The sequence below is a fragment of the Calliopsis andreniformis genome, chromosome 4, assembly GCF_051401765.1.
Source record: "Calliopsis andreniformis isolate RMS-2024a chromosome 4, iyCalAndr_principal, whole genome shotgun sequence".
Lineage (NCBI taxonomy): Eukaryota > Metazoa > Arthropoda > Insecta > Hymenoptera > Andrenidae > Calliopsis > Calliopsis andreniformis.
In genome coordinates, this window is record NC_135065.1 from 577285 (window position 1) to 604690 (window position 27406).

Here is a 27406-nt window from a genome sequence, read left to right on the forward strand (position 1 = left end):
TATCGTTGTCAGTCGCGATCTAGCAGCCGACGAATAAGGAAGTCTGTTGTGTAACTCGCGAGTGCCAAACATCAGAATGACAGTTCGCACGAATCAGTAATAGTGGTGGAAATCGGTGTCTGTGTGTGTAGTGCCCCAGGCCAGCGGATGCCACACACATAGGATAATAAATAAACGGAAATCAAAATGATCCCTCCAAAAAACCAACAGCCGAGCGGGACTTCTGAATACAAGAGCCCTGCGCCTTCCAACGAAACGGTAAAAAACCCAGAACAGATTAAATCCACAGAAACAGTAAAATCATACGCAAACGCCACAAAAAATGAACACACACCTAACAAAGACCAAGCCATCATCCTCCAATTAGTGGAGAGTATAAGCATCATGGAATACGCCCGCACAATTGGAAAGATAGTAAGTCCCAAAGCGATCAAATATATATCTAGAATCTCAAACGGCCGAATCTGCATATACCTAGATAAGAAGGAAACAATTACCTCCCTAACTAATCAACATAAATCAGTCACTATAAACTCTAACGTAATAGAAATCAATTGTACAACCAGCACAACGCATCATACTGTCCAACGTCTCCCCTACAATACCCAACATAGAAATCAAAAAGAATTCAAAAGGAATAACGTACGTGTCTGTTCAAAAATCACATTGTTGGAATTGATAATTTTAAAAATTCGCGCTATTAGAGGTCGCGTCTGTTGCGAAGGACGTGTGTGTGAGTATGGCCTGGGGATACACGCAGTTGCGTGATGATACGAGATGGAGAAGATCACAAAAGTTTTGTTTCATATTATTTGTTCAATAAGTATTATTTTATGTATATTAAAAAGGAATATATTTTATGTTTTGTTATCACTGAAGTCATGTGGTCTATATTCACGCCTGCTAAACCTGAATCAAGTGTAGAGCAGTAAAAGTAAAAATCCAACACACATCTCTAAAAGCAGGCATACCCGACCCCGAATATTCGCATATCCTGAGTTTCCGGAGACAACTGTACATAAACTCAGAAGACGTTAAAAAAATACCAGGATCCTTCATACTGAACAGAGATGATACCCCCCACCGAATTTTCACAACGACAGACAATTTGAACTGCTTCATAAGCAAGAAGGAAGGACACATTGCCAAACAATGCCCTAATAATACCCCATCGATGAAAAGAGAAGACAACACAACTCACAGACAAATACAAACTCACATACCACTAACACAAAACCAACCGACTAAACCACCGATAAACGAAGAAATCATGGATATCGATCAAACGGAATTACCTACCTTATCGACAACCATTACTAGAACAAAGAGACTTCTTTCCCACTTCTCAGAAAACACAAATGAACCTGAAATCCCAAGCCAAGAAACCTTTAAAACACCTCCAATTATTACACAAAAAAGGACCATAAACGTAAAAAAAAGTCGTACAAACTCGCCTGTCCCAACCGGTAGTAAGCTAGAAGATACGCTCAACCCTGCCAAGGAAAGTATCGAAAATCCGAGCAACAATTTCGTACTAAATTACAACCAACTAACAAGTTTCCTTGAGAACACTTTCGGAACCACCAACCCCACGGAAATAGCAAAAGGATACACAGAAAACATACCAGCACTAATATCTATGTTAAAGAAGATATACCCCCTCCTATCTGGACGCAGCATCAAAAACAGATTGCACAGAATTTGTAAAAAACGGTCGAACCAAACACCATACGAATCTGGATCCTGGAGCTCATTCTCAGATACGGACACCGGCATTGAAACACTCACACCATAGAATAAATACTCTTACAACAACAACAACAACAACAACAAACAAATCAACAAACGACCAACATGAAAAACATAATCCAGTGAAACATAAACGGATACTACGCCCACTATGAACAACTTCAGATCATCCTGAAACAATACAACCCGGAAATACTATGCATACAAGAAACAAACTTCAAGAGAAGCCACCAACCAACCTTAAAAGAATATGAAATCTTCACAAAAGATAGAGAAAACGAGAACTACGCCAGCGGATTAGTAGCAATCGCAATCTCCAAAAAATACCAAGCCACAGAAATAACACTAGACATTAATATAGAAGCAATAGCAGTAACCACCTCCCTTCCGAACAAATTAAATATCTACAATATTTACGCTCCAAACAGCCAACCCTTATGCACTGAAGAATTAGAAGAATTAGTACAACAAATTCCTACACCACTAATAGTAACAGGAGATTTCAATAGCCACCATCCGCTCTGGGGATCATCAAGAACCGACACAAGGGGTAAGAAAACAGAAAAGCTTCTATTAGATAACTCCAAATTGATAATCTTGAATTCCGGAACACCCACCCGTTTCAACGTAAGAAACGGGTCTTTCAGTGCCATCGACCTAACAATATGCAGCTCAAAACTGGCACAAAACATGGAATGGAGAGTCCTAGATAACCTACACAATAGCGACTATTTCCCCATTCAAATATTGTACGATGACAACACTACTCAGCCCTCCCAGTCCCACACCCCCAACCCACTGAAATGGAACCTAAACAAAATAAACTGGGACACATATAAAACAAGCATAGAGGACAACATCAGACAAAAAGGAACCGATTACAAGATAAATCCATCCGAAATCAATAAACACTTAGAAGAATTCGAATCAATCATCAACACTGCAGCAAAAGAGGCCTCTGAAACGAATAAAAACACCTCCGAAACAGCAACAATAAAACGAACCAATTCCTGGTGGTATGAAAAATGTAGAACTACACTAAAAGAAAGCCACAACGCTTTCAACCGCATGAAAAGAAACCCCACCACTGAAAATATAATCGAGTTCAAAACGCGCCGAGCTATCGCGCGCAGAACGATGAAAGAAAGTAAAAGAAAATCGTGGGAAGCGTACGCCGCCTCATTAAAGAACAAGACCCCGATCAAACGGGTATGGCAAAAAATCAAACGAATCAATGGAAGCGGCCTGTTGACACAAATACAGTTTCTAGAACTAAACGATAATAAACCTATAACTAACCCTAAAGAAATATCCAACACCCTAACCGAGAAATTTCAACTCAATTCAAGCAACATTAACTACTCACCAAACTTTCTAAATAAAATCACAACACACGAAAACCAAAATCAAGAAACCCTGAATCATTCAAACATAAACAGCACAGACCCCACACTAAACGCACCCATAAATATGGAAGAACTAAACAAAACTCTCCAAACAACAAAAGACTCCGCACCAGGCCCAGGCGGAATCCCAAACAGGATGCTAAAAAACCTCCCACCGTCCGGAAAAAAACACCTGCTAAACATTTTCAACTGCGTTTGGACCCACGAAGTATTTCCCAACAACTGGAAGAAAGCTATAGTGGTACCGATATTCAAACCAAATAAAAATAAACATCAACCTGAGAGCTATCGACCAGTTGCTCTAACGAACAACATGTGTAAACTGCTTGAGAAAATAATAAACAGAAGGCTCAGATGGTACCTAGAAACTAACAATTGCCTAACACCGATTCAACACGGTTTCCGACAATACCGCTCCACTACAGACGTCCTGACCAACATAACAACGGACATATGTGACGCATACCAAAAAAACAACTACCTTATGGCTATCTGTCTAGATATCGAAAAAGCCTACGATATGATATGGAAACCCAAAATCATCACATCCCTCATTAAGTTTAATATTAGCAGACACATACTCAAATATATAATAAATTTCCTCACAGACAGATCCATCCAAGTAAGAGCAAACGACATACTCTCAAACATAACACATATAAAAAACGGAGTTCCCCAAGGCTCAGTACTCAGCGTCACGTTATTCCTAATCGGGATAAACGATATATCAGATGGCATAAAGAACCCAGTCAAAAAACACCTATACGCTGACGATCTCACCATAATATGCAGTGGAAAAATCTAAACACCATAAAAAACTTAGCTCAAGAAGCCCTTAACAATCTACAAAAATGGACTCAAAAATCAGGCCTAAAATTCTTCGTCCAAAAAATGAAGGGAATCCTATTCTCTAGAAAACAAAACCATCCAACCACACCAAAAATAACAATAGAAAACACAGAAATCATATTTGTAGACACCATGAAACTCCTCAGACTCACCTTCGATAGAAAATTGACTTGGACCCCACATATAAGGCAACTGAAGGAATCGTGCCTAAGAAGATTAAACATCATCAAAGCATTATCCAACTGTAACTGGAGATCAGACCAAGAAATACTCCTTAAAACATACCGAGCCTTATTCCTTACCAAAATTGACTATGGATCAACAATATACCCATCAGCCAAGCCCACCACCCTAATCATACTCGAACCAATACACAACACAGTACTACGATTGGCTACAGAACTATATCGCACCTATCCAACCAGCAGCATACTGTTCGAAGCTAAAGAAATGCCATTAGAACTAAGAAGAAAACAACTAAGTATAAGATACGCACTGAAAATAGCATCTACCCCCACAAATTCTACTTTCAACTACATGTTCAACACCAGATACAAAAACCTATACGCCAAAAAACCTAAACTACCTATTCCCCTCCATAACACAATTAAAAAATACTTAACCACAAACATAGCAAAAAATACACCTGTCACAGGACGCAAACCGGAAAAAATAGCCCCGTGTACCATCAAAACACCCCAAACTAACACAGAACTAGCCGACACCGGAAAAAACACAACAAGTAGCCAAGAATACAAAACCAAATTTTTAGAACTCAACCATAAATACACACAATACAACAAAATGTGCACCGACGCATCTAAATCCGACACGGAGTTGGATACGCCATAATAACAGAAAATAAAATAATCAAACAACGCCTCCCTAACCATGCATCCATCTTTACCGCTGAAGCATATGCAATTCATGACGCACTAAAACTCATCAAAAGAAGTAATTCTCCAAATCATGTAATATACTCCGATTTTATGAGCGTAATCCATGCCCTAGAAAACCCACTAAAGACAGGAAAAAACGAAATTATAAAAAACATCCAAACAAGTTACACCGAACTAACAAACAAAAACAAAAATATTACCATTACCTGGGTGCCCTCCCATTAAGGAAGAACCGGAAACGAAAACGCAGATGCCAGTGCCAAACAAGCAACAATACTCCCACCAACAGAAATACCTATCCCCCTCGAAGAACTTATACAATACCATAAAAAGATGCTCATTGTTCACGTAAAGCCCATAACCGCGTAACGCGTAATTACTCCTATTACTATAGTCATATTATTAATCTCAATTTATTTAAACATTTTTTGCTCTGGTCCGTCATAATTAAAAAAATAAAAATGAATGTTCCCGTACTTTTTACCGATTACAGCAACTAATACGTCCAATTTTCGTTAATTCATTCTGAAATAAGTATTCTTGTACACTTTTCAATGTTTTAATACAGAGTAAAATAACGTACAATCCGTAGGAACTATGAAAACATTGCTTTTTATTTTTTTTATTATGGCATTACTTTACTAAATCGGCATTTTAAAATTCTTTCTTCTCGTTTTTTATTTTTTACAACTTGGATAATTAATTTAAAAATCTGAAAAAATTCTATAATATATGTCTCAATAGTTAACGTGGTCCTAATTTTTTTCATAATTTTTCATCCAATAGTTTAGGAGAAATTGAGCATTGACGTAAACATTTTGAGTTTCTTGTACAAGCCTCAAGCACGGTGAATAGCAGACGCTCCGCGTAGCTTGTGTCCTGTCGCTGGTCGGCCAAACGCTGGCTATTCGCGCTCTCTGATTGATCGTGGTTTTTCGTTAATAACTCGTTAACAAATCTTCGGAGGATATTTTTGCAATGGAAAATGTTGTTTAGAATCACACCACGAATCTTCCATTTCCGGCTCCCGCACTTATTTTGGGACACCCTGTATATTTTATTTGGTTATATCATAACACACAAATTACTTTTTTGAGATTTGCCTGCACGAATCAAAGAAACAGAATAGAACTATGAAGATATATATGTATACATATATCGAAATATTTTAATTTAGAAGACGTTCCGGATATATTATTTATTAAAATTAAAGGAATGGCTACCAGTTTTGGACATAAGCTTTCTCAAAAATAGGTGGTAAATAATCGTACAATCGTGCAGTTTTTAATATATCACAGTGTCTGATCAGAAGAAGAACTAGAATTTCATTGGAGAATTCGAGGATTTGAATAAAATTGAGGAAAATGAAGAACGACCGCATTTTCCAAAAAGTTATAATTGCAGATAATAATAGTAAGATAATAAGATTTTAGTGACAGTAGTGTAACAACCAGCCGCGATTTCGCCTACGAAGAAATCGAGTTTTAAAAGATAGTTTTCCTTTTACATTTAATAAATAATAAGTGATAGCTAAATCTGTACAGTGGCAGTGACCCGAGCACCCAACCATATCCTAACCTTAATCCCCGAGATCAAATCATCACGCCAGCAACGAGCGACGCGCTTCCGCACACACAACAGGACGCTTCCCGTTACACATGCGCACAAAATCAGTACGTCACCGAAGCGACATCCTATGGCGTGCGATGAAATACGCATTGACAACAGGATGACGATCCAGCAGCGACATCGCAAACCCATCGGCAAGCGATACTCTCAATACGCCTGCGCGAGCACCACCAGACGCATGCGCCAAGATCTCCGAATCAATCAAGAACGCGTATCCTGCAATGATTCCTGTAAACGCAAGCGCAGTGCAGTGCTTCCCCTACAGCCAGGGGAGTCATCAGGCCCAAAAGAAGGAGGCATTTATTCGGTATAAATAAGGCGGCGCCAAGACCAACAGACAGAACAAAGACTGTTCGGCAGAGTATGGTGCAGTTCTCTTTCTCTGAATTCCAACCTCAACTTCAAAATTCGAGGCAGCTTTGACCAACTCCTTGATTGCCGACCGAGACAACTTTAACCAGCTCTTGGCCTTTCCTTGATTCATATCGACATTGATCATCACTGCCATCTGCTCGGATTATAGATCATTAATATTCCGTCGATATAGAAACTCGCGACAATTACTAATTCATAAGTTTATTAGTAATTAGTAATTCATAGTTTTAAGAATAGTGTTAAGTATTTCAAGTTTATACAACTCTTAAGTTAATAAATATTGTTATATGTTATTTTAAAGAGAAATCATAGTCTATGAAACGTATTTCTTAACCGCCCGCCACACGAATCCACTTTCTGTTCACAGGTAAACCGCTCTATCTGTGAACGTTTTATGTACTTCGACGCACGGTCTGTTACAGTAGTTATAAAGCGAAGCCTATGGTTTATATGGTTTACATAGTTTATACAGCATTCATATAGCTTTGTATCATTTTCATCTTTTATTGTACGTCTCTATTTTTTTATTCTACAGAACTATATATAATAATATATTAATGCATTAATATTTAGCTGTCATATTATGTTTATACTATGGTAACGATCTGATTTCATCGTACATAGAATGTTCACAGATAGAGCGACTTACCTGCAAATAGGAAAGTAGGATTCGTGTGGCATGAGCGGTTAAGAAATAAATTTCATAGACTAGCATTTCTCTTAAGTTAATATATAACAAAAGTTTATTAAACTACGTTCTATCCAAATAATACCTAAATCTAAACGATGCGTGATTACTTTTAACTTATTATTACTTCAGTCTTTTAGGTTAATATCGAGAAGGGAATAATAGTCTGATTAGGTATCTCATTAAACTGGATTGGTAACTAACACTGCTTATTTATCGACCGAATACTTTTTGGTTTGAGATTACTTATGAGATCTGATTTGGGCAGATGAAAGTGATGGATTATGGTCGACAAGGATCGAGAATAGGCCAAGGAGCTGGTTAAAGGTGCCTCGATGTGAAGGAACCAAGGAGCTGGTTCGTAGTGGTTTAGCATCAATGGTATTATTTGATCTTCAAAACCTCGAACTCCAGAACGCCCTGCTATCGTTGGCAACGTCATATTTGTATTCGCAGAGTGCCTCCTTCCTTTGGATCCAGTGATTCCCTTCGACGGGGGAGAAGTGCTGTATTGCGAATACATGCTCGGGAACCGTCGCAGGATATTCGTTGCTAATAGGATCCAATGCCTTGGCGCACGCGTGTGATAGCGCTTGCGCAAGCATACGGAAAAGCTCGTTTACTGATCAGTCTGCCGTGTCGTCAGCACGTGCGAAGAAGCATGCCATAGGATGTTCCTTGGATGATGTTCTGATGTTGTACGCATGCGTGTTGCACGTCACTGGTGCAATCATTAGAATTAAAAAATTAAGGGAAGGATATGGTTTTAAGTTAGAGTTACTACCAACTGTCTAAATCTATTCTACTGCTTATTTTATTCATAATGCTATTAATGGCATTATTTAAAACTAGTCAATTTAACTAGTTCTTTAGAATTAAATGTTATCGAGATTATTGGCGAAATTGACGGCGCTTGTTACAGTACATACAAAACTACGGAAAAATAAACATTATAGTAAAAGCAACATGCATTTCTTTTTAAATAGATTTACCCACTTGGATCGTTCAAATTGGTTACTGTGAGTCTGTATTAATTGTAGGATTAGATTCAATCGTGTATAGAATAAGTATCAGTATTAATTATATTTCATTTTCCTTAATAAATATTAATATAGTTATACATAAGAAAAATCATAATCTTTGATATTCAGATCTTGATACATCATTTCTCACGGGTAAATCGCTATATCTGTTCACATTCTGTGCATGACGAAATCGTTCCACAACAACGACTGTACAGGCTTTGCATTAATGAGGGAACGAGATAAGCGTGTGTGTGTGTGAGTGGTGAGGGCAATGCGACAAGCGAAGCGTGGATGAGTCGTGAAAAAAGGCGACGCATTTCTTTATTCCCGTTTCTTTTGTACTATTGCTTGTGTTTCGAAAATGTGTTTCGACTGCGATATAGGTTAACCACGTGCGAAAGTGTCACGCAAATAAGGTGATAAAGTGAAAAAGTAAATGGTGCCTAGTGATTGTGAACGGCTTGAAACGTTAAAAAAACGTTTAAAAACGAAGAGGATGTGACTTATTACGCAAAGAAAAGATAGGACGAGTGCAGTAGAAGAAATGGAAACAAGAAAGAAAGCAGATCAACAGGCAGAAAGCGAGATGGATACGACAACCGAAGACGAAATCAGCGATGCCGAAAGAACAATCATTGCTTTTAAAAAACTAGACATTGATAAAATAGACAGCATGAAAGTAAACGAAGTCCACACAAAATTGAAAGAACTAAACCTAAATGTAATTGGGAAAAAAAACCGAATTAAGAGAAAGATTAAAAGATTGCATAAAAAATCAAGACACAGAAGAAACAGAAGATTAAGAGGAAGAATCAGAAGACGAAGAAAACGAACGGAAACTAAAAGAAATTAAAAAACGCGCAAAGGAAATAAAATACTAAGAGAAACACATGCAACAAACCAGTCTATTCACAATCAAGGATATCGAAGAATCCCTATCCCATTTTATAGGCAACGATAAACTACTAATCAAAAAATGGATACAAGACTTTGAAGATACGAGCGCTTTGCTACAGTGGAACGAATTACAGATGCTAATCTACGCAAAACGCATGCTGCGGGGATTCGCAAAGCAATTCGTTGCAGCAGGAAAGGAAATCAAGTCATGGGAAATCTTAAAGACAAGACTACTGACTGAATTCAAAACCGAAACGAACAGCGCCACAATACTATCGCGACTCCGTTGCATCAATAACAGAAAAGACAAAGACGATCTTTAATTATTTTCGGTTATAACGATCAAATTCGACCAAGTAATCACGGACGGCAATTATTAGCTATTCGAAAGGAACGCTTGAATTCGCGTCTTGACGTCAGAATACAAGAGAGAGAAATGAAGCTATAGAATGTTACATCCGGCCTTCACTTGGCCCCCCTTTTTCGATGTCAATAAGCGAGAAATGCTGATGCTTTTCATAATATTGTTATGCGAGCGATTACAACCGACTCCGTCGAGCCGATTCGACAAAACAACGCGTAAGCATTCTCCTTTGGGTATTACGAATAATGACCCAAAAAGAAATATTATAAAAAGAAGTCGAGTCGGAGAATAGAGTCTAGTCAGTCCGGGATCAGAGCGAATCTCTGACCATCACCCCGACGCGAGAGCTGTAACATTGTAACAGCGAGAACGTATCGCGTAGTAACGGAAAACCGTTTAAAGAGTCGAAGGAAACAGCAAGTAATTCCGCAAAATCCGAATCTGCCTCCTTATACCGCGTAGAAAAAATTCCGCGAAGTAGGAAGTAGGAAAGTGCGTGAAATAAAGAAAAACCGCGACACGAAGCGACCCCGAGCGACCAGCGACCGGCTACACAAGCAAAGTGACATCACTGACATTGTACACAATCGAGAAGAAGGATTTGGTATGTAGATTGCAATTTGTTAAATACATATATATATTTGTTAAACCTAAACAGGATCTACCAGCTCATTTTCCTCTCTCTCCTTCCACTACACATAAGATAAAGTTCAATTAAGGTGTGCTTTAGCACTTTAAAACAGCAAGAACCCCAAAGGTTAATATCCCCCGCTCGAGACGACTGCCGGTCTAGTTAGGACGTAACAAGAAAAATAGTAAAAGAGATATGAGAAGACAGTGAGCGTCACATCACGGCTAATTTGTCATCCACACATTCACGCAGTCTTTACACAGCCTTCTGAGACTTAGCAAGCAGAAGTCATCAACCGAACCTTGTTCGAACTAAATCGTTTGCCAACCAGATATAGGCGATATCGAAGCGCTATTCGGTCGCTGTATTCCACACTTTTTTCATAATCTGGTCCATTCGACTTGATCGAAACATACATGATATACGTATTCGACAGTTGAAGCAGCTTGCATTAATAGACGCTTTAATTTGTGCAATTGTATCTTGATATTTCGAGTTTACTACTCAATTTAGGAGCAGTCAGAAACTAATTCTTGGTTGAGCACTGGTTAGCGGCGCAGTCACCAAAGGCACTCTCACACGACTTTGCAATCTCTTCTAATAAGCCACCAGTATGACGAATAAACGCACACGTGTGTGGTGGACGTAGAATTATAAAACATCGATGAGATACATTGGTTATCATGGTTATCAACCACGAACTACAAATTACGCTGTGCTTCAGGCAATCCACAAATATAGTGTATTCAGTACAGAGACGAGTCTGACTTGAATCTGTACGATCGTTAACTGACAGTTTCTTCGTTACGAAGGAACTTCTCTAACCTACATGTAGCAGTGAGGCAGCATTTCCCCTCCGAACAGACACGGTTTTATGTCAACGCAAGGACCTATACGAATTAACACATTCCAAACCAGACATTTTATTAACATATTCCAGATGAGGTATTTAAATAATTTAAATGCCTGTTTCCGGGAATTTATAACCTTTTAACCTACATTCTGCATTGATAGCTTTAAGGTGTGAGAGAAGTGTATAGTAAGTGGAAACAAAACACGTGTTAAAAACGCAAAGTTACATCACCTGACTTCCATGATTACATCGTTCTGACGCAAATTTGCGTCACCGTAATATGTTAAGGATCATAAAAATCACTTCATTACTAACAGTGATGTCTAATCCTAGGGTCTTGCCCCTCGTGCTCACTAATGATTGACCTATCGTAAACCTGAAGAATAAACACGGTTCGCGACTATGCGACCCACACAGTCTTTTGTACTCTTAAGCCTTTCTGTGGCGACCTCAGCCCCACAAGCTTTACATATTAGCCCAACCCCCACGCGCCTTTCATACCAGTTTCACCAGTTATGCGTATTATGATGGGTGGTGAACACAAGTTTTCTGAAAACGTCCACCCATGGAGGGTCATTAAGGGCCCCAATTGGCGAATGTTTCCTCCACCGTCTGAGGGTATTCTGTATTTAAGGAAGAAGTTTCAAATAAAGTTGTTAGATGTACAGTAACACAGAAATAGTCTCTGTTTAGCTTTTCATGTGCATCCCTGGTTGCTCCAGTTATATTAGTCGGCACACTATCGTGCAAACATCACCAAGGCCAGAAAATCATATGAATAATCACTGACAAGTAACACTTTTTTGTGTTTATCGTGCATAAACACATCCGCAGTTTAGTCATGATACTATTAATGAAGTTAACTAAGTACAGTTCCTACCTTACTTTCTATGACAGTCATATTATCTTCACCAGGAAACAAGGTTTCAAACATAGTACGAGCCGTCTGTTCATATTTTCCAGGGTAATAAAAATTAAACGGAAACGGCAGTGCTTTACAATACCATGGTCTCACTAGTTCATCCACATTTTTTTTATCTATCCACCTAGAAAAATCAAAACTTTATAATATACATCTATTCTGTTCCCCATATTATTTATATGAATGCATTTCAGCTAAGTTCATTAATATGTCGTAAGTCTATTCATCGGCTCAGTGAACTTAATGTCGTCGTATAGAGTTTTGAAACGATTGTTACAGAAAAATGATTTTACCCTTAATAGCATACAAATTGTCGAAAACGAGTTAGTATATTAGCTAAAAAGGCGAATACTCTGATAATGCAGAGATTATAAGAAAAGTAAGAGTCACGGTTTCTAAAGCTGACAGTAGATCTCTGGATCAGTGGACCTTTGTAGAAAACAAGTCGCTGCAAAATCGTTTACAACAATGAAAAAAATTGCTAAATTTTCTTTTTGCATTAATATATTCTATTTGTTGAGAATAGAAAAAGTCTCTAAAAGGAGTCATGTACCAAAAAACGCATCGTTTAGGCGTTGTAAAATTAACATATATGCAAGGATGAGCGTGTGTAGCACTGCTTACGCAGAGTCCAGTACGTGCTTCATGCATATGGACACGTAAGGACCGGCCGTGCCATCCAATAGCGTGCGCTACGCATCGTCCTACACCAACACCTTGATGTACACCTTGCACAAGATATCAATCTTGTGAAAGAAGTAGAAAAATACGGAAAGTAAAATAAAAAAAAGGTAATATAAAAAATAAAAAGGAGATACCACTTAAAAATGGTAAGTTAGTACAATACTACGACGAATCTAATAAAATGAGTTTCCACGAAAGGCAAAATAGATTTAAATTCATCATCGTTAACGAATATGCACAAGCCCCAAGGTACATTGACATCTTTCATCTAGGAATTTACACGAGGAATAAAGTAAACCTGAATATTTTTACTAGTTTACATGAGGAGAAAAACGTGTTGAAAATATTAACATCCAATGGAGATTTTGTACGCAATATAATTTCACTGTAAATACTTAATTCAGATATTAACACAATTACAAAGAGTTAATAGCACTTATCTCATGCTTATATAGAGCTACCATTAAACAAAATATTCGATGTTTGTTCGATTTCGTAACTCTTCCGGTAGCACAATTCGAACGCAAACCAGCTAGTGACTACATCAGTTTTGATGAAAATTGGATCCATTATATCAGCATTGATGAATTGAATTCATCTAGTGGTTTAATAATATAGTAAAACTCACTATGGAAATTCATCATAATGAAACAATATCAAAATAAATAAAAACATTAATAAATAATATAAAAACGGGAAAATGGCTCTTCAAAGAGAATCGGAATAAGAAGAATAAGAAATTAAAAGTCATCGAGAACATTTCGGAAAACATAAACAATTCACTGGATGAAAAAAATCAAGAGGCTTGCTAGTGTAACGACCCACGGTCTTCCCTCTCACTCTATCCATTTCCATCTCACTCTACCTATTACTATCTCTCTCTATCTATTACCATCTCTCTCTATATTTGTATCCTTCTAATACTTTATTATTATATTACTGCGTATTTTATTATCTTAATACTAATTAATATTTTTGTATCTTATTTTTATATCATGTATTATAGGTTTTAATTATATTTTAACATAAACACAACGTATGTCGTACGTTTTCATTTACGATTAGAATAAGACCGCCATTAGAAAATAAGACATTACGCATGCGCGAACTGCGACTAGTGGGTATATAAGGAGCTGCGAAAGCAGCAGAAGACACACTTCATTCTCCCGTCGACTTCGTGCGAGTCAGATCGCACGAGTATATCCAGTTGGTGAAAGTGCGTATTAAGTGTACATAGTACTTCTTTCTCCAAATTCCTACATTGGCGTTGTTGTGGATAGGTATAAGTGCGTTATTTTTGTTGCGGACAGGTAAGAGTGTGTGGAGTGTGATTGACTCACTCACATCGTGGTACGGATTATGTTTAGATCAAAGTTGACTAAAAAACTCGCCAAGGAACGCCGTTTCCAAATTATCCAAGAAGCTCTGAGTGAGTGAATGCTTCCGCGTCCGATGTGAGTGGGTTGACGTGATCAAAACATTGTAAGATGATTGAATCCAACGAATGTGTAAGATTAAGGGCGAAATTGTATGAGGATGAGAGTGTACGCGGCTAGGAGGGTCCCAAAGAAAGAGCCATAGCGGGGAGGTCCAGAGTGAAAATTGATGTCCCGACATGTATGCATCTGCGGATGCATTGGCTTCAAACGCGCGGGTCTACCCTAAAAAACGCGCAAATTCTCGCTGCCAGAAACACTCGACTACGCAGCAGCGTTTAGGCGTGGTTCAAGCCAAGCGTGCAAAGGTAGACGTGAAAACGTCGACCTTAGGCCGGCATAAACCTTAAGAGGGAGGCCATCTCCTTGAGTGTGAAGGTTAAAAAGCGTGCACGGTGAGATCAAAAATGGTCAATCCGGGGCCGCCAGGCTACGGGAAGAGTCACGAGATTCGTTAATGGGGTTAATTGAAAATATTTATGTTTAATAGTAAGTTTGGGTCACAACGGGTCGACCGCTCTGGCTCTCGGGGAAATCTCGGGTGACCGCGGGAGTCGCACGGGATGGTTACCTGCGAAACAATGGCGCTAAGGAGATATAAACTGTGCGGACCGGAATGAAAGGATCAATCAATCAGTAATAAGCCCTATGTGTGGAAAAATAAAGAGAATAGAGTGCACGAGCTCACTACACCTTAGGCGGCATATGTCGCCTGAGCAGCCAAGAACTCACAAGGGGAAAACCCCTTATGATCGTGATACTCTCACTAAAAACGTTCCTGATGACGTCCAAACTGTAGAAATTTCCCCGGAAATTACAACACAAACGGCAACACGGACTCCCAAAGTGCTTCAGGGCGAGATCAGCCATGACTCTTCTTCAGTCTCCCTCACACAGTCAGCTTCTCCGATCGTAAAGGAGGACCACATACTGTTCCCTTAACTAACAAACATTAATCTAACAGATTACTTTCCGGTGAGTGACACAGAATCATATACTAAATTCTTCTCAGTGTTGGAAACCTCGTCCCAGACACGTGGAGAAACGAACGCCACGATCGTTCCTATAATGGCGTCTGAGACGGTGACCAACCAAACAAAGAAAACTAAACCTCCGGTGCGCGCAAACTCAGCTTCGTTACTTAACGTTAAACATCTTGCTCGTTCAACTAACCCATCTCCCAGCCTATTAGCAGAGAAAAGCAACCTCCCCACACCCAAATCCACTCCAGACACTTCTTTACGATCAGATAAAATCCCAGCAACTTCACGCGCGGACTCTAAGCCAGTTAAACCTCCCACCAAATCCCCCAGGCCTATACTGCCCAAACCGACTCACCATACCCTTTCACCCAAAGAGCTTCCTAAAACATTCCCTAAAGCAATAACCAGCGAATCTCAAAAAATTACTGAGCCTCAGCTTCCTGAACCTTCCCCCCTCCCTCCATCCTCAGATCCTACTGACCAGATGGAGGTTGAGCTGCATCACTCTGTCATCACTAAAAACAGATTTCAGCTTCTCGAATCTTTTCCTGAGAACTCTCCCTCTCTCACTCCTATAGGTAACCATCCTACCAAATCTACTAAACACCCAGAACCTTCTATCAAAAATTCTAACTCCCACACAGGTAATCCTGATAACAGCCCTGCCCTACGAGTTTCTAAACCACCGCCCATCTACATGCGTAACTTCGATGGGAACATCACAAGGTTAACACAAGACCTCACTGAAACTTATGCCAAAACTTTCAAACTAAAATTCTTTGCTACCAGAGTACGTATCCAATTTGAAAATATCGCACACCATCAAGACTTGAAATCTAAAGTCATTCAGGGCAACAAACAATTCCATACCTACACCCCAAACGATGAAAAAATATTCTCTGTAGTTCTAAAAGGTCTACCACTACTGGACGTACAAGAGCTGACCAGTGAACTATCCTCCCATGGCCTCCTCCCTACTGCCATCATTCCACTCACTAAAAAAGCTAGCACATCTACATCTTCTCGCAGTTTCTGCCCATACAAAATTACTCTCCCTCATGGTATCAAACTGTCTGACGTAAAGGGAATAAACCACATTTTCTACACTAGAGTCTACGGGGAAAAATGCCTCTCACAAAAACCCTACACTCAGTGCTTTAGATGCCAAATATTTGGCCACTCATCTTCCAACTGTAACATTGCTCGTCGCTGTGCCAAGTGTGGACAAGCTCATTACACTCACGAGTACCGTAAAACCCTAGACGAAACTCCTACATGCGCAAACTGCAGTGGCCCACACACTGCCAAATATTCTGAATGCCCCTTCCTCCTCAGGTACCTCGAGAAGAGGTCCAAAACCTCTCCACAACTTCAACTAATACCTGAAACACCACACATAGACAAGCTAAACTCTCACATCAAATTCCAGGCACCACCTAACAATTCACTCAGACCCTCCTCCTACAGAGATGCACTCCGAGGTCTCCTGAAGACGTCTCCCTCTCATCCGTCAGCTACTCCACATCCCAACTCTCGGACCTTTGAACCTGAGCTTAAAGAGCTCAACAAGTTCAATGAAATCCAAGACATTTTCTCACAGATTGGCCAACTTTGCGATCTGGACCAACTCCTAAACGCTGTCAAATCTCTTCTTGAAACACTGAAACGCTGCAGGACAAAAGCGGATCAATTCCAAAAAATCAGTATCTGTCAAGAAAACATGTGCTTTGCAAAAGTGCACAACGAGCACCAACAAGCAGTTTTACAAAAGCGCTCACTCCACTCTTTTACTGCCTACGTATCCAATATTTCGAGACAGAAAACAGACACATCGTGCATCGGTCCAAAAGGGTCCGCGAAGAAGAGAAAGTCTTTTCCGACCTCGAAGAATAAGAAAAAAATTTTTAGCACCATGTGTCGAGTTGTCGCTGCTAGGACCAGTCTAACCACCTTAGCAGAGATCAGGGGCACGCGACTAGGTAATTTATGGCTTTATTGCTTTGGTTTTGAAGGAGACATGATCTCGGAGTGTCCGAACAAGGAGGGTCCGAGGTGCTTAAACTACGTGGGGGTACAAGGAGCTTCCTTCGAAAAATTCTACCCTACCATAAACCATTTCGACGGTCGATGACCAGTATCGGTACAGTGACCCAGTGACACAGATTTACAAACTACAGATGAATTGCATTTAATTCATTAATGATTATTATTTTTTAAATCTAACGCAGACTACTTTCAACGTTTCTATCTTCAACGTTAATTCTCCAATTCTCCGTTCATTTCTTTTGTTGCATTGCTTTTTCGTTTATACGTTATGCAAATATTTTCACACTAATGCTATTTCTTTCGACGCATGCCGACTTTCTTGTTCGGAGTACAACCGTAGCGCCCAGCGCGTACCCAACGCTACCGCAGTCGCTCGGACGGCAAACTCGTGCTCTCATTGGCCGGTGTTTTTCATTAATAACTCGTTAACGAAGCCTCATCTTACATTTTCGCTAAGGAAAAAGTTGTTTCAAATCACCCCCTGAATCACCCCTTTTAAGGAACTGCGACATTTTTGTTACACCCTGTATACCTTGGTAGTGTCGAACGAAATTTATGGCGTCTCTCACTGTGCTACAGCAAGGATGAAGGGCAGAAAAAATAGTATACCATTCTCGCAATAAGGCTTCGGATAGTCTCGATGTGCAGCCTTGTTACTGGACAGTACTGTGAATCCCGTAACGAATACATCGCGCGCGTGCCTGTACGAACGTTGATCGATGGTAACTAAATCTTCCTTGTCGAGGCGGATCAGATCTTAATGATAAACATCAGTAGAAGATAATTCGTACATAATTATTTGCCTTGTCGTTAAGGTGTTCTTTTGTCTGGCGCACACGAAACACGACCCTTCCTCCTCTCCCCCTAGCGGACTGTTCTGCCGTGCACGTGCTGCGAGCTGCATCGAGAAAAGTGTAAAGCAGTCGTAGAATCGGTATCTAAATGTGTCTAGTGTCCATCTGGACTTAGACATTTGCCGCGCGACTTGCAGAACGTGCCGCGGCGAAGTTACACATGGACGACCTCAAATGCAGCATTCAACGCTGGAATAAACACGATAACATATAGAAATGTGTGAACGTTATCTTCAGTTCTTAAGGATTGGACACAATTACCGAATAAACTGTAATACAACACACCAAAAAAGTTAAGCATAAAATATTATCTATTGAATATAACGATATCTCTATTTTCTCCAGATCTTCTTACATATACTGCAGTATTTATCCAGATGGAAAAGAAACTAAACACAGTAATTTTAACTATTTCGAGAAGTAGTTCACAAATCAAACAGAATAAACAACTGACTGTCAAGTAATCTTATTGTTTTCGTTCATAGTCTCTTTTTCTTTTTTCTGGTCACTTTTTTTTCTTTTTTTTTCTTTCGTGTTTATTATTTTCGTTTCTTCTTATTTCCTATTTGCTCGCTTCCCTGATTCTATTTCTTCAATTACCATCAGGCATAAATAAAATAATAAATTAAAAAATATTCTAAAACTAATCATCTTACGAATCTCCTAATATACCTACAGATTAAAGATTTCTTTGTGTTTAGTGTCATTTTCATCAAGATGAGAAGTAAGAGTTAATGTTGGAGTAAATATATAAAAATTATACTGAAAATATACGTACCAAACGAACTGTAAAGCAGGATATAGCTTTTCTCTCAACAATTTATCATAAGCAATAACGTCTGCACATATTTTTTGTGATAATCCATAATCTACATTATAATTCTTACCCCGGAAATATTCGATAATACTTTTAGCCGAATCCAAAATCAGTTCATCATGACACGCTCGTAGTACGGGTAATCGACTATTACGTGTTCTAAATGGATTGTTAGAAGCGTTAACTTTCAAAGGTATATCACTGAATTTTGCGTAAGTCTGAAAAAATTATATAAACCACTTTAATATCCTATAGAATACTGATTAGGGATTGAAAATAGTCATAATATCGGCTTCAATTCTTGAAACAGTTATGAAGAACATTTATTCTGAATAACTGTTATGTAAAATAGATATGTAAAGAATGTAAAAAAAATATTCGAGTATTTCCCTTTTCACCACAGCACACAACTCAAAAAAGGGTCTAGCAGGATAAGGGAGTCAAAAGTGCCCTTGACCTGATCTTTGTCGGAAATGTGGCATTCGATAGGTTGTAAAAAGAAAACATTCTATTTCAATTCTCAACCCCCTACCTCAATCGGGAAGGTAGTTATAGGGAAAATTAAAAATACCGGTTTTTGCCCCATTTTCCCTATATAACACAATGCAAAAATTCTGAAAAAAATTCTATAAGATGGACGATATGGTGATACATGTTGGAGAATTGTTTTAGGTTTTTCGGTTGAGAACGCTAAGCATAAAAAATGAAAAACTGAAAAAATACTGAAAAATACAGATTTTGTAGTGAAGTTTAAAAATGATCACTTTTTTATTTTTACAGTAACAAAATAATGGTACAACTATTATTTCCAATTTTTTCAAATTTTCCGACAAGTTGCGTCATAGTTAAAAAAATCAAAAACCGAATTTTTCAGGGTATTTTGGGCAAAATCGTGATAAATACATTCGATTTTTACATCATCTTTACACACTATGTGTATTGTGCGATTTTTAACATTTTATATTGTAAAGAATAATGGACAAGTATTTTTTAAATGACTCAATTAAATGACGCATGTTGGTGCCTTATATTGAGGAACATCAGCGACTTTTTCAGCGGTGGCCGTGACGCAGTGAGTAAAGTGTCTGACTGGGGAACTGCTGAATACTTTTTGGCGGGCGTTCGCGCCCGATAGAGTTCTGTTTGTGTTTTTCTTTTTTTATTATTTACGTAGGAGAAATCTTCCAAAGACACTTCACCACCTTCGGGAGGTGGTCGGGGTAGTGTGGGATTTTTACCCACTAAAACCTCCACGATGGCCTCCCCTATTCTATCCCTATTCTGGGACCACGCTTGGTCGTACTACTACTTAATCGTCGTCACTATCTTCATTAATAACAGGGACCACTGCGTCTTCATGAAACGTTTTACTTAATATTTCTGCGGGTCGGACAATTGTCGACAGGTACCTCGCGTGCGATGAGTAGTAGATAATTGCTGTCATGTACGAGGAACACCCGACTGTGCGGTTAGCATTCGCACATTAACAGCAATACCGTTTGACTCCCGAAACGCCAATAGAATTTGGCGTATAATCAATATAGCAACGATAAGTTTTACTATTGATGTGCTGCGATTTGATTTGGAATTTGACTATATTATTGTGCTGCTTTAAACAATGAATATTAATATTATTCCCGCTATCCATTAATTCAGCTAAATACGAAACTGCCTACGATAATTAGTATGAATCGGTGAACAAAATTTTTAATTCCTTTTGCGTCATTTCTGGAAAGTCTAAAAAATCAGATACTGAGACCTGCCTGAATGGAACTTTTCGTCTACTCCAATGTCTGTTTTCAACTTCTGTTACTAAACTGTTTTCTATATTCTGCTGATCTTGCATTCTTTGTAATATATCATGTGAAATTCCTACATCAGACTGTAAACATTTTCCGAATCTTTTTCGGAAGTGGAGAAGTTTATATTTTTGACCAAGAATACCGTGAATTGCTGCAACGACCCAACCAACTTTGGTGACCTTTCGAGATGTATTTGATTCTGAAGTTGTAAGCTGACTACGTTTTCCTTTCAGTGCAGGTATTAATACCTGAAAACCGTATTCCTCTAGATGGGATTGAACACGTGTCTCCGCGTTTCATAAGACTTTGTAGTCCATATGGATCTTGCAAAATGATTTTCATGATTTGAGCATCATTTTGATTGGCATAAAAAGATCCAAATATATCTATGATGTAACCATTTGTCGTGCAGATGGTAAATGGCTTACACAGCGGAACCTTTCTCTAATCAGAATAAGATTTGTGCTGGTATCTAATAATATCTAATATCTAATAATATAGTAAGTATTTACTTTAAGCCGTTCTTCTGATAACGTAAAATCTCCTACTTTAGCTGTAATACTCGAATCACTAGTATTTGCAATGTATTCAAAATAAGTTTTGAGCTCATTAACATCGATTAAACTAGTGTTGGAATGAACTAGTGTTGCAACGAAGTTTGAACCAATGTCATGAAAAAAGCGGTTTTTTATTAAGTGACTGGGGCAGTACCGATTTCCTTTAGGCATGTAGCGACCAGCTGTACGCACTGGACAGTTTCTGGCGTGCAAACGGTTAAGACAATTTACGACTCGCGTGACTGCGAAGCTATTTGTAAGGAGACGTTTTTAAACATTCTTTAGCTGTAGCATGTTGTAGGGTGTTCGTCAAGAGTCCTCAATAGCAATTGCGACCATCATAAATTAAGGGATTTTTAAAGGACACTCAGAGTGCGTCTATCGGATGACCGAATGGACCCCAGATGAAGAAGTTCAAAGCAAATCCCTGGTCGTAATTAAGTGCGTAAAGGTCGTGTGATCTTACCAGCCGCGTTGTCGCGCGAGAAAATGAGGGACTGAAAAAGAGGCCCTATCGTGGGGGTGAACGTGACAGGATGACCAGAAAGTCATGAATCGCCGAAACGATAACTTGTACCTCACGAGTAAAGTCCCAATGAATAAACACTTGTGATTGTAATAGTGCTCGTTCTTCAGGCACATATAATGTGTGTATGAGAAATATCTGCTTTCGCACTTCAAATGGTACGTTGATTGTTCTGCTTGGATCCATGTTTCCACATAGAAACAATATCCATGTGTGGAAACTATTCGAGAAAATGGCATTTCGATGTATTGTACATTGGATTTTGTGGTGCCGCGGATATCAAAGATATCTTTCATCGTTGTTGACGGACTGGAATCAGATGCTGATAATTGAGGCGAAACTGTCAGGTACATTGCTTCTAGAACAGGTATTTCGGTTAAGGGTGATTCGGTAAAAGATTCTGTAGCCACTCATAGTGTATTCGAGGATGTTGTAACTGGAGATGCTGCAGCCCTCGGGGTTGCAGAAATAGATGGTACCACGGAAAATGTATCAGTTGAAGATGTAGGTAAAGGATCTTGACGTTCACGAAGATGAGAAACCATAGAATATTCAACACTTCTATATTTCAAAAGTCGGCATTTATTGCACAAAACGTCGCAAATTGTTACCTCTTTTTCAAAAATTCGTGAAAACTGTGCAGCTTCAGTTATTGAATCAATAATTTTTTTTCGACCGTGTGTTTTTCGAATTAGACTATTGCAGTTGATACACCACAGTTTTCCTGTTGGCGAATTGTGAACTTCCCGCAGGCATATTGAGATCACAATACGTGAACTAGAAATCTAAGTAACTAACAACACTATCTGAAAGCTGACTATAGTAGACGTACTTTCCACGTTCTAGCACAAAACGGTGTCAACCAGATATACCCTCTAGCGTGTCACTAAGTGTCTCGGTGAGCAAGGAACGTCTTATATTTTAAAGTACTGGTGCAGAAACTAACCAATGAGTAGTCAGCAATCACAGGAAGAATTTCTATTGGTTCGCAAAAAGGAATAAAAGGTGTAAAATCCTTACACAGGAATTCCGAGTTACCAAAAAGAAGGGAAGCATAGTGCACCTTAGCGCGATTTACAATATGACGCTAAGGAAAAGGTATCCACAGGTCCAATGGTTGGCGGATAGTAATTGTCCCCATCGCAGTCCTTCAGGACACTGACTCCTAATCTACCTATCATAAAGCTAATAGCGATTTGACAAAATAAACACCGTTTAAAAATGGGATGCCCTTCAAGTTGGGGATACTGAACGTGAGTGTCATAAACTGTTTTATGATACAGGGTGATCCTCTCGTTTCGGGACACAAAGCTATTGTCGCCGTCTAAACAACGCAACGGTATCCTTATTACTGAAAAGGACTAAACCTTTAGTCATCGACTTCATAATAGCCCACCAATGGTTTTGGCCTTTTCAATGATGATGTTACCATCATTTAGAAAATGGGCCTTCCTTTGAGTCCCCCAGCGAGAGGATCATTCTGTATTTTCTGTGAACAGGTGGGAGGTGATCATGTGCGATGTAGCGTAAAGGTCTTTACAGATATACAGATTAAAATATCAATCAAAGTATAAAATACCAAACAGCATCCGTAATAGTTTTTAAACTCATTTCGTGATAGAATATTTTAAAGGTGTTTGTAAAACATTTTTAAATAAGTATTATTTGCTGCCACGTAGTTAATAATGAAAAAAAAATTGGATCCATGTGGGGCGCGAACCCGCGCTAAAAAGTATTCACCAGTTCCCCAGTCACACACTTTTTTTTTTGTAACATACGTTTATTAGCCGATAAACAATTTTACAAAACATAACAGAGAATAAAAACAGCAGAAAAATCCTTAAACGTATAAAATAGGAATGAAAGTTACAAGTATAAATGAAAGATTAAAGACTCTTCTTAGTTGAGTACGCGTAATCTTAACATTAATTTTTTTCATTGCACTTAATGCGGAGAGGAGAATACAATAAACATTTACATAATATTGCGCTTTGGTTTAGGAATTAAATATAGAAACGGCAAAAATTATACTAAAATTGTCAAAAATATAGGGGGGAGGGGGTTATGTACAAGGGTATATGATAAACTTATCCTACGTGTGGTAAACATAAACAAAACGTATATAGATATTTGGATGTATAATTAATTGAATACTGTATCTGACAGTCCGTCGAGGAAAAAGAAAGAGAAACAAAAGAACAAAAAAAAAATCTCCCCGACGGGGAGTCGAACCCCGGTCTCCCGCGTGACAGGCGGGGATACTAACCGCTATACTATCGAGGAGGAGATGTTTCCAACCTCGCGTTAATTTGTATTTTACAACTACTAAGTATTTTTGGTACGCTTTGGTTTAATTTATTTTGTACTTGGTCACTGTATCCTAATAATATATTACATAAGTTAGTGTAGACTTAATCTGAAATATATTAAAGGACTTATCAGTAAAGCTTATTATTAAATTTTATATATATTTAGGTTATTATAACCAGCAGAATTTTTTTGTGTCCTTTCTGGATCTGTCGTTAGTATCTACAGATGACATCTTATATTTAAATCTTAAGTTATTATCATTTGTATTTATATTGGGACTGTAAATTATTTTTTTGTCAAATGTTTTGCGGTTGAAGTGATAAATTATTGGTATGTTTTCGTTGTTTTGTATTAGTCCTTTATTATCAAGATAAACAAAGGATTCCGGGGGAGTGTAACCAGTGAGACGGGTGTGTTCAAAGTATAATGGGTTTGGGTAAACTAAGTGCCTTATAAGGGTGTTGGTCGTAGTTTCATGAATTCTACTCCAGTGTTTACGGATTAATTTTAAAATGAATAAGTCGATACGTATTATTTTGGCTTCTTCATATAATTTGTAATTGCTAATCATGTGAGCAAAATTTGTTTCTCTAGATCTATATTTGCCTAGGCATGCTCTGATACACTTTTTCTTGAATATTCTAATTTTTTCCATGGTTCCTGCACTTATATTTAACCATATTTGAGAGCCGTACGTTAAAATAGGTCTTATTAATGATTTGTAGCATAGTATTTTTACTTCGCTGTTTAGATCTTTTGAGTAAAATAATCTTTTGTGCATTGCAAATGCCTTGGTGGCTTTTTGAATTTGGATATCAACATGTTTATTGTAATTCTGCTTGAAGTCTAAGAAAACGCCAAGGTATCTAACTATATTCTTGTGAGGAATCTTCTTGTCAGGGTTATTGGTCTCAGTTAGATAGAAATTTTTTGAGTTTTTTATGACGTTATTATTTGCATTTGAAATTTTTGAAATGTCTGAATAATATTGTTTCACATTTTTATGTATTGAGTTTAAGTTTCCAGGTGAAAAAGGAGTCTTCAATTTTTTCGAATACTTTTTTGTAATTCTACTTTTATGATAGAGGGTTTGCTGTTTTTAGAGTAGATTAGAAGATCGTCTGCGAATGCTAATGCTAGTTTGTTATTTGTATTGTCTGTATTGTTTAGTCCAAACATTTGTAATAAATCGCTGATGTAAATGCTAAACAGGATGAGGGAGTTTACCGTACCTTGCTGAAGACCGTTGTTTATTGTGAATTGCATTGATGATTTGTGTTTATCCATTGTGACGAAAAAACGTTTATCATGTAGCATTTCCCATAACATCTTAATTAAGTGTTTTGGGAATCCTTTTTTTAATAATTTGAAAAATAAGCCATCAAGCCACACTGTGTCGAAGACTTTCTCTAAATCTATAAAGCAAGCACCGTCACACTCATCGGCATTTCTAGCCCAGCAGATGTCTGATGTGAATTTAGTGACAGCATGTATTGTCGAATGTCCGCGTCTGAAGCCGAATTGAGTGTCTGGGATTATATTATGTTCTTTGCAATGGTTATTTATTGAATCGTTGATGATAGTTTCGAATATTTTACTGATGTTGGGAAGAAGACTAATTGGTCGGTACCTGGATGGATCGTTTCCATCTTTATCTTTTTTCTTTATAGTTATTAATTTTGCGGTTTTCCATGCTGTGGGAAAGTATAATAAATTTAAGCAATTATTAAATAAAATTGTATAATAATATATATATATATATCGTATAGGTAGATTTTTAAAAGCTATATTAGGAATTTCGTCGAAGCTAGCTGACTTTTTACCTTTGAGTTTGTGAAATGTGATGGTTAATTTGTAGATGTTTGTAAGGAAATTTTCCGGTATGAGGGGATCACTTGGGTTGTCTGATGTGTTTTGTTGAGTGAAGTTACAAAGGGTATTTTGATTTTCTTTACCTTGTCTTATTTCTTGTTTTAGTAGGTTTATTTTGAGATTAATAATATTTATAAGGGATGTTTTGCCCATATCTTTGTTTTGAGAATGAACATTTTGGAAGTGAGCACCTAGTATGTTTAATTTATCATTCATATTGTCAATAATAAAATTATCGCTGTTATCTGTTTGTAAGGAGGATACATCAATGTTTGCTTCTTGGAAAATGTGGGGGAGATTTTTGGGGATTTTTAGTGATTCAATATTACTATGCTGTTTGTGTCTGAAGATGCTATTTATTTCTGGAAAACGGTCTTTCTATTTTTGTTTTGAGATATTTGAAATTCTCTTTTTCCAATAATTGCTGACTGATTCTTGAAAAGCTAATTTAATTTTGTATCTAGTGTTTTTTAATAACTTTTTTAGGACTTTAATCTGTAATTTGTCTACTATGCTGTTCGAATTGATGTTTTTGATATTATTAATTTGGGTAATCAAATAACTTTTTGTTTTCTGAGATTTTTTATAATCGGTGAAATGTATTTGTCTACAGAATTATTATTAAAGTTATTTTGGGGGACCGTATTTTCAATGGCTTCTATTATGTGTTCGTTAATTTTATGTAAGTGATAATCTATTTCTTCTTTATTTAGATTTTTGTCATTCGGAATGTCATATTCACTGTTGTTGTCTTCTAGATGCTTTTTAAAATGATCCCACTTTGCTTTATTGAAGTTATATGTGTGTGATGTATTTACTTTATCTAGAAGTAGTAGGGGATGGTTTTCTATTGTAATGGACATTTGAAGCACTTTATGGTCACTGTCATAATCGATGCATTTGATGTTGCCAGCAATCAGATTAAGGATTTTAATTCTGTTATCAGCTAAACATAGGACATTAGGACAGCCCCTGTACGATGCGGGGTGTCCGAAGCTTTTGCAGTGAACGCAATATGGTTTGTCTATATTATCGGTTCTGTTCTCGTGGCTTATAGGAAGTAACTTACACTCCCCCGGATTATGCTTTTCGTCGCATTTTACACATCTATATTCTAGGTTACAATTTGCCGCCGCATGAACTGTACGTTGACAACGTCTACATTGTATCTGACTGGTTTTGTTTAATTTTTCCCACATTACAACTGAATGCAGTAGAACTTTTATTGATCC

The 27406-nt window shown here is 38.0% G+C and overlaps 1 protein-coding gene, 1 non-coding gene and 1 pseudogene across 2 annotated transcripts in view; 1 reads left to right on the top strand and 2 right to left on the bottom strand.

Annotated features, from left to right (window-relative positions):
• The window catches only part of LOC143178230 (metaxin-1), a 49944-nt gene that overhangs the window by 2582 nt on the left and 19956 nt on the right, over positions 1-27406 (bottom strand). Inside the window, exons 2-3 of the mRNA XM_076376760.1 lie at positions 19069-19325; positions 12246-12411 (exon numbers count right to left, since the gene is read on the bottom strand). Of these exons, the coding sequence (XP_076232875.1) occupies positions 12246-12411; positions 19069-19325 (423 nt within the window). The remainder of the gene's footprint in view (positions 1-12245; positions 12412-19068; positions 19326-27406) is intronic.
• LOC143178211 (uncharacterized) lies at positions 9057-9840 on the top strand (annotated as a pseudogene).
• On the bottom strand, positions 24204-24275 carry Trnad-guc (transfer RNA aspartic acid (anticodon GUC)). Its single transcript has one exon. It is a non-coding gene; the product is annotated as a tRNA-Asp (tRNA).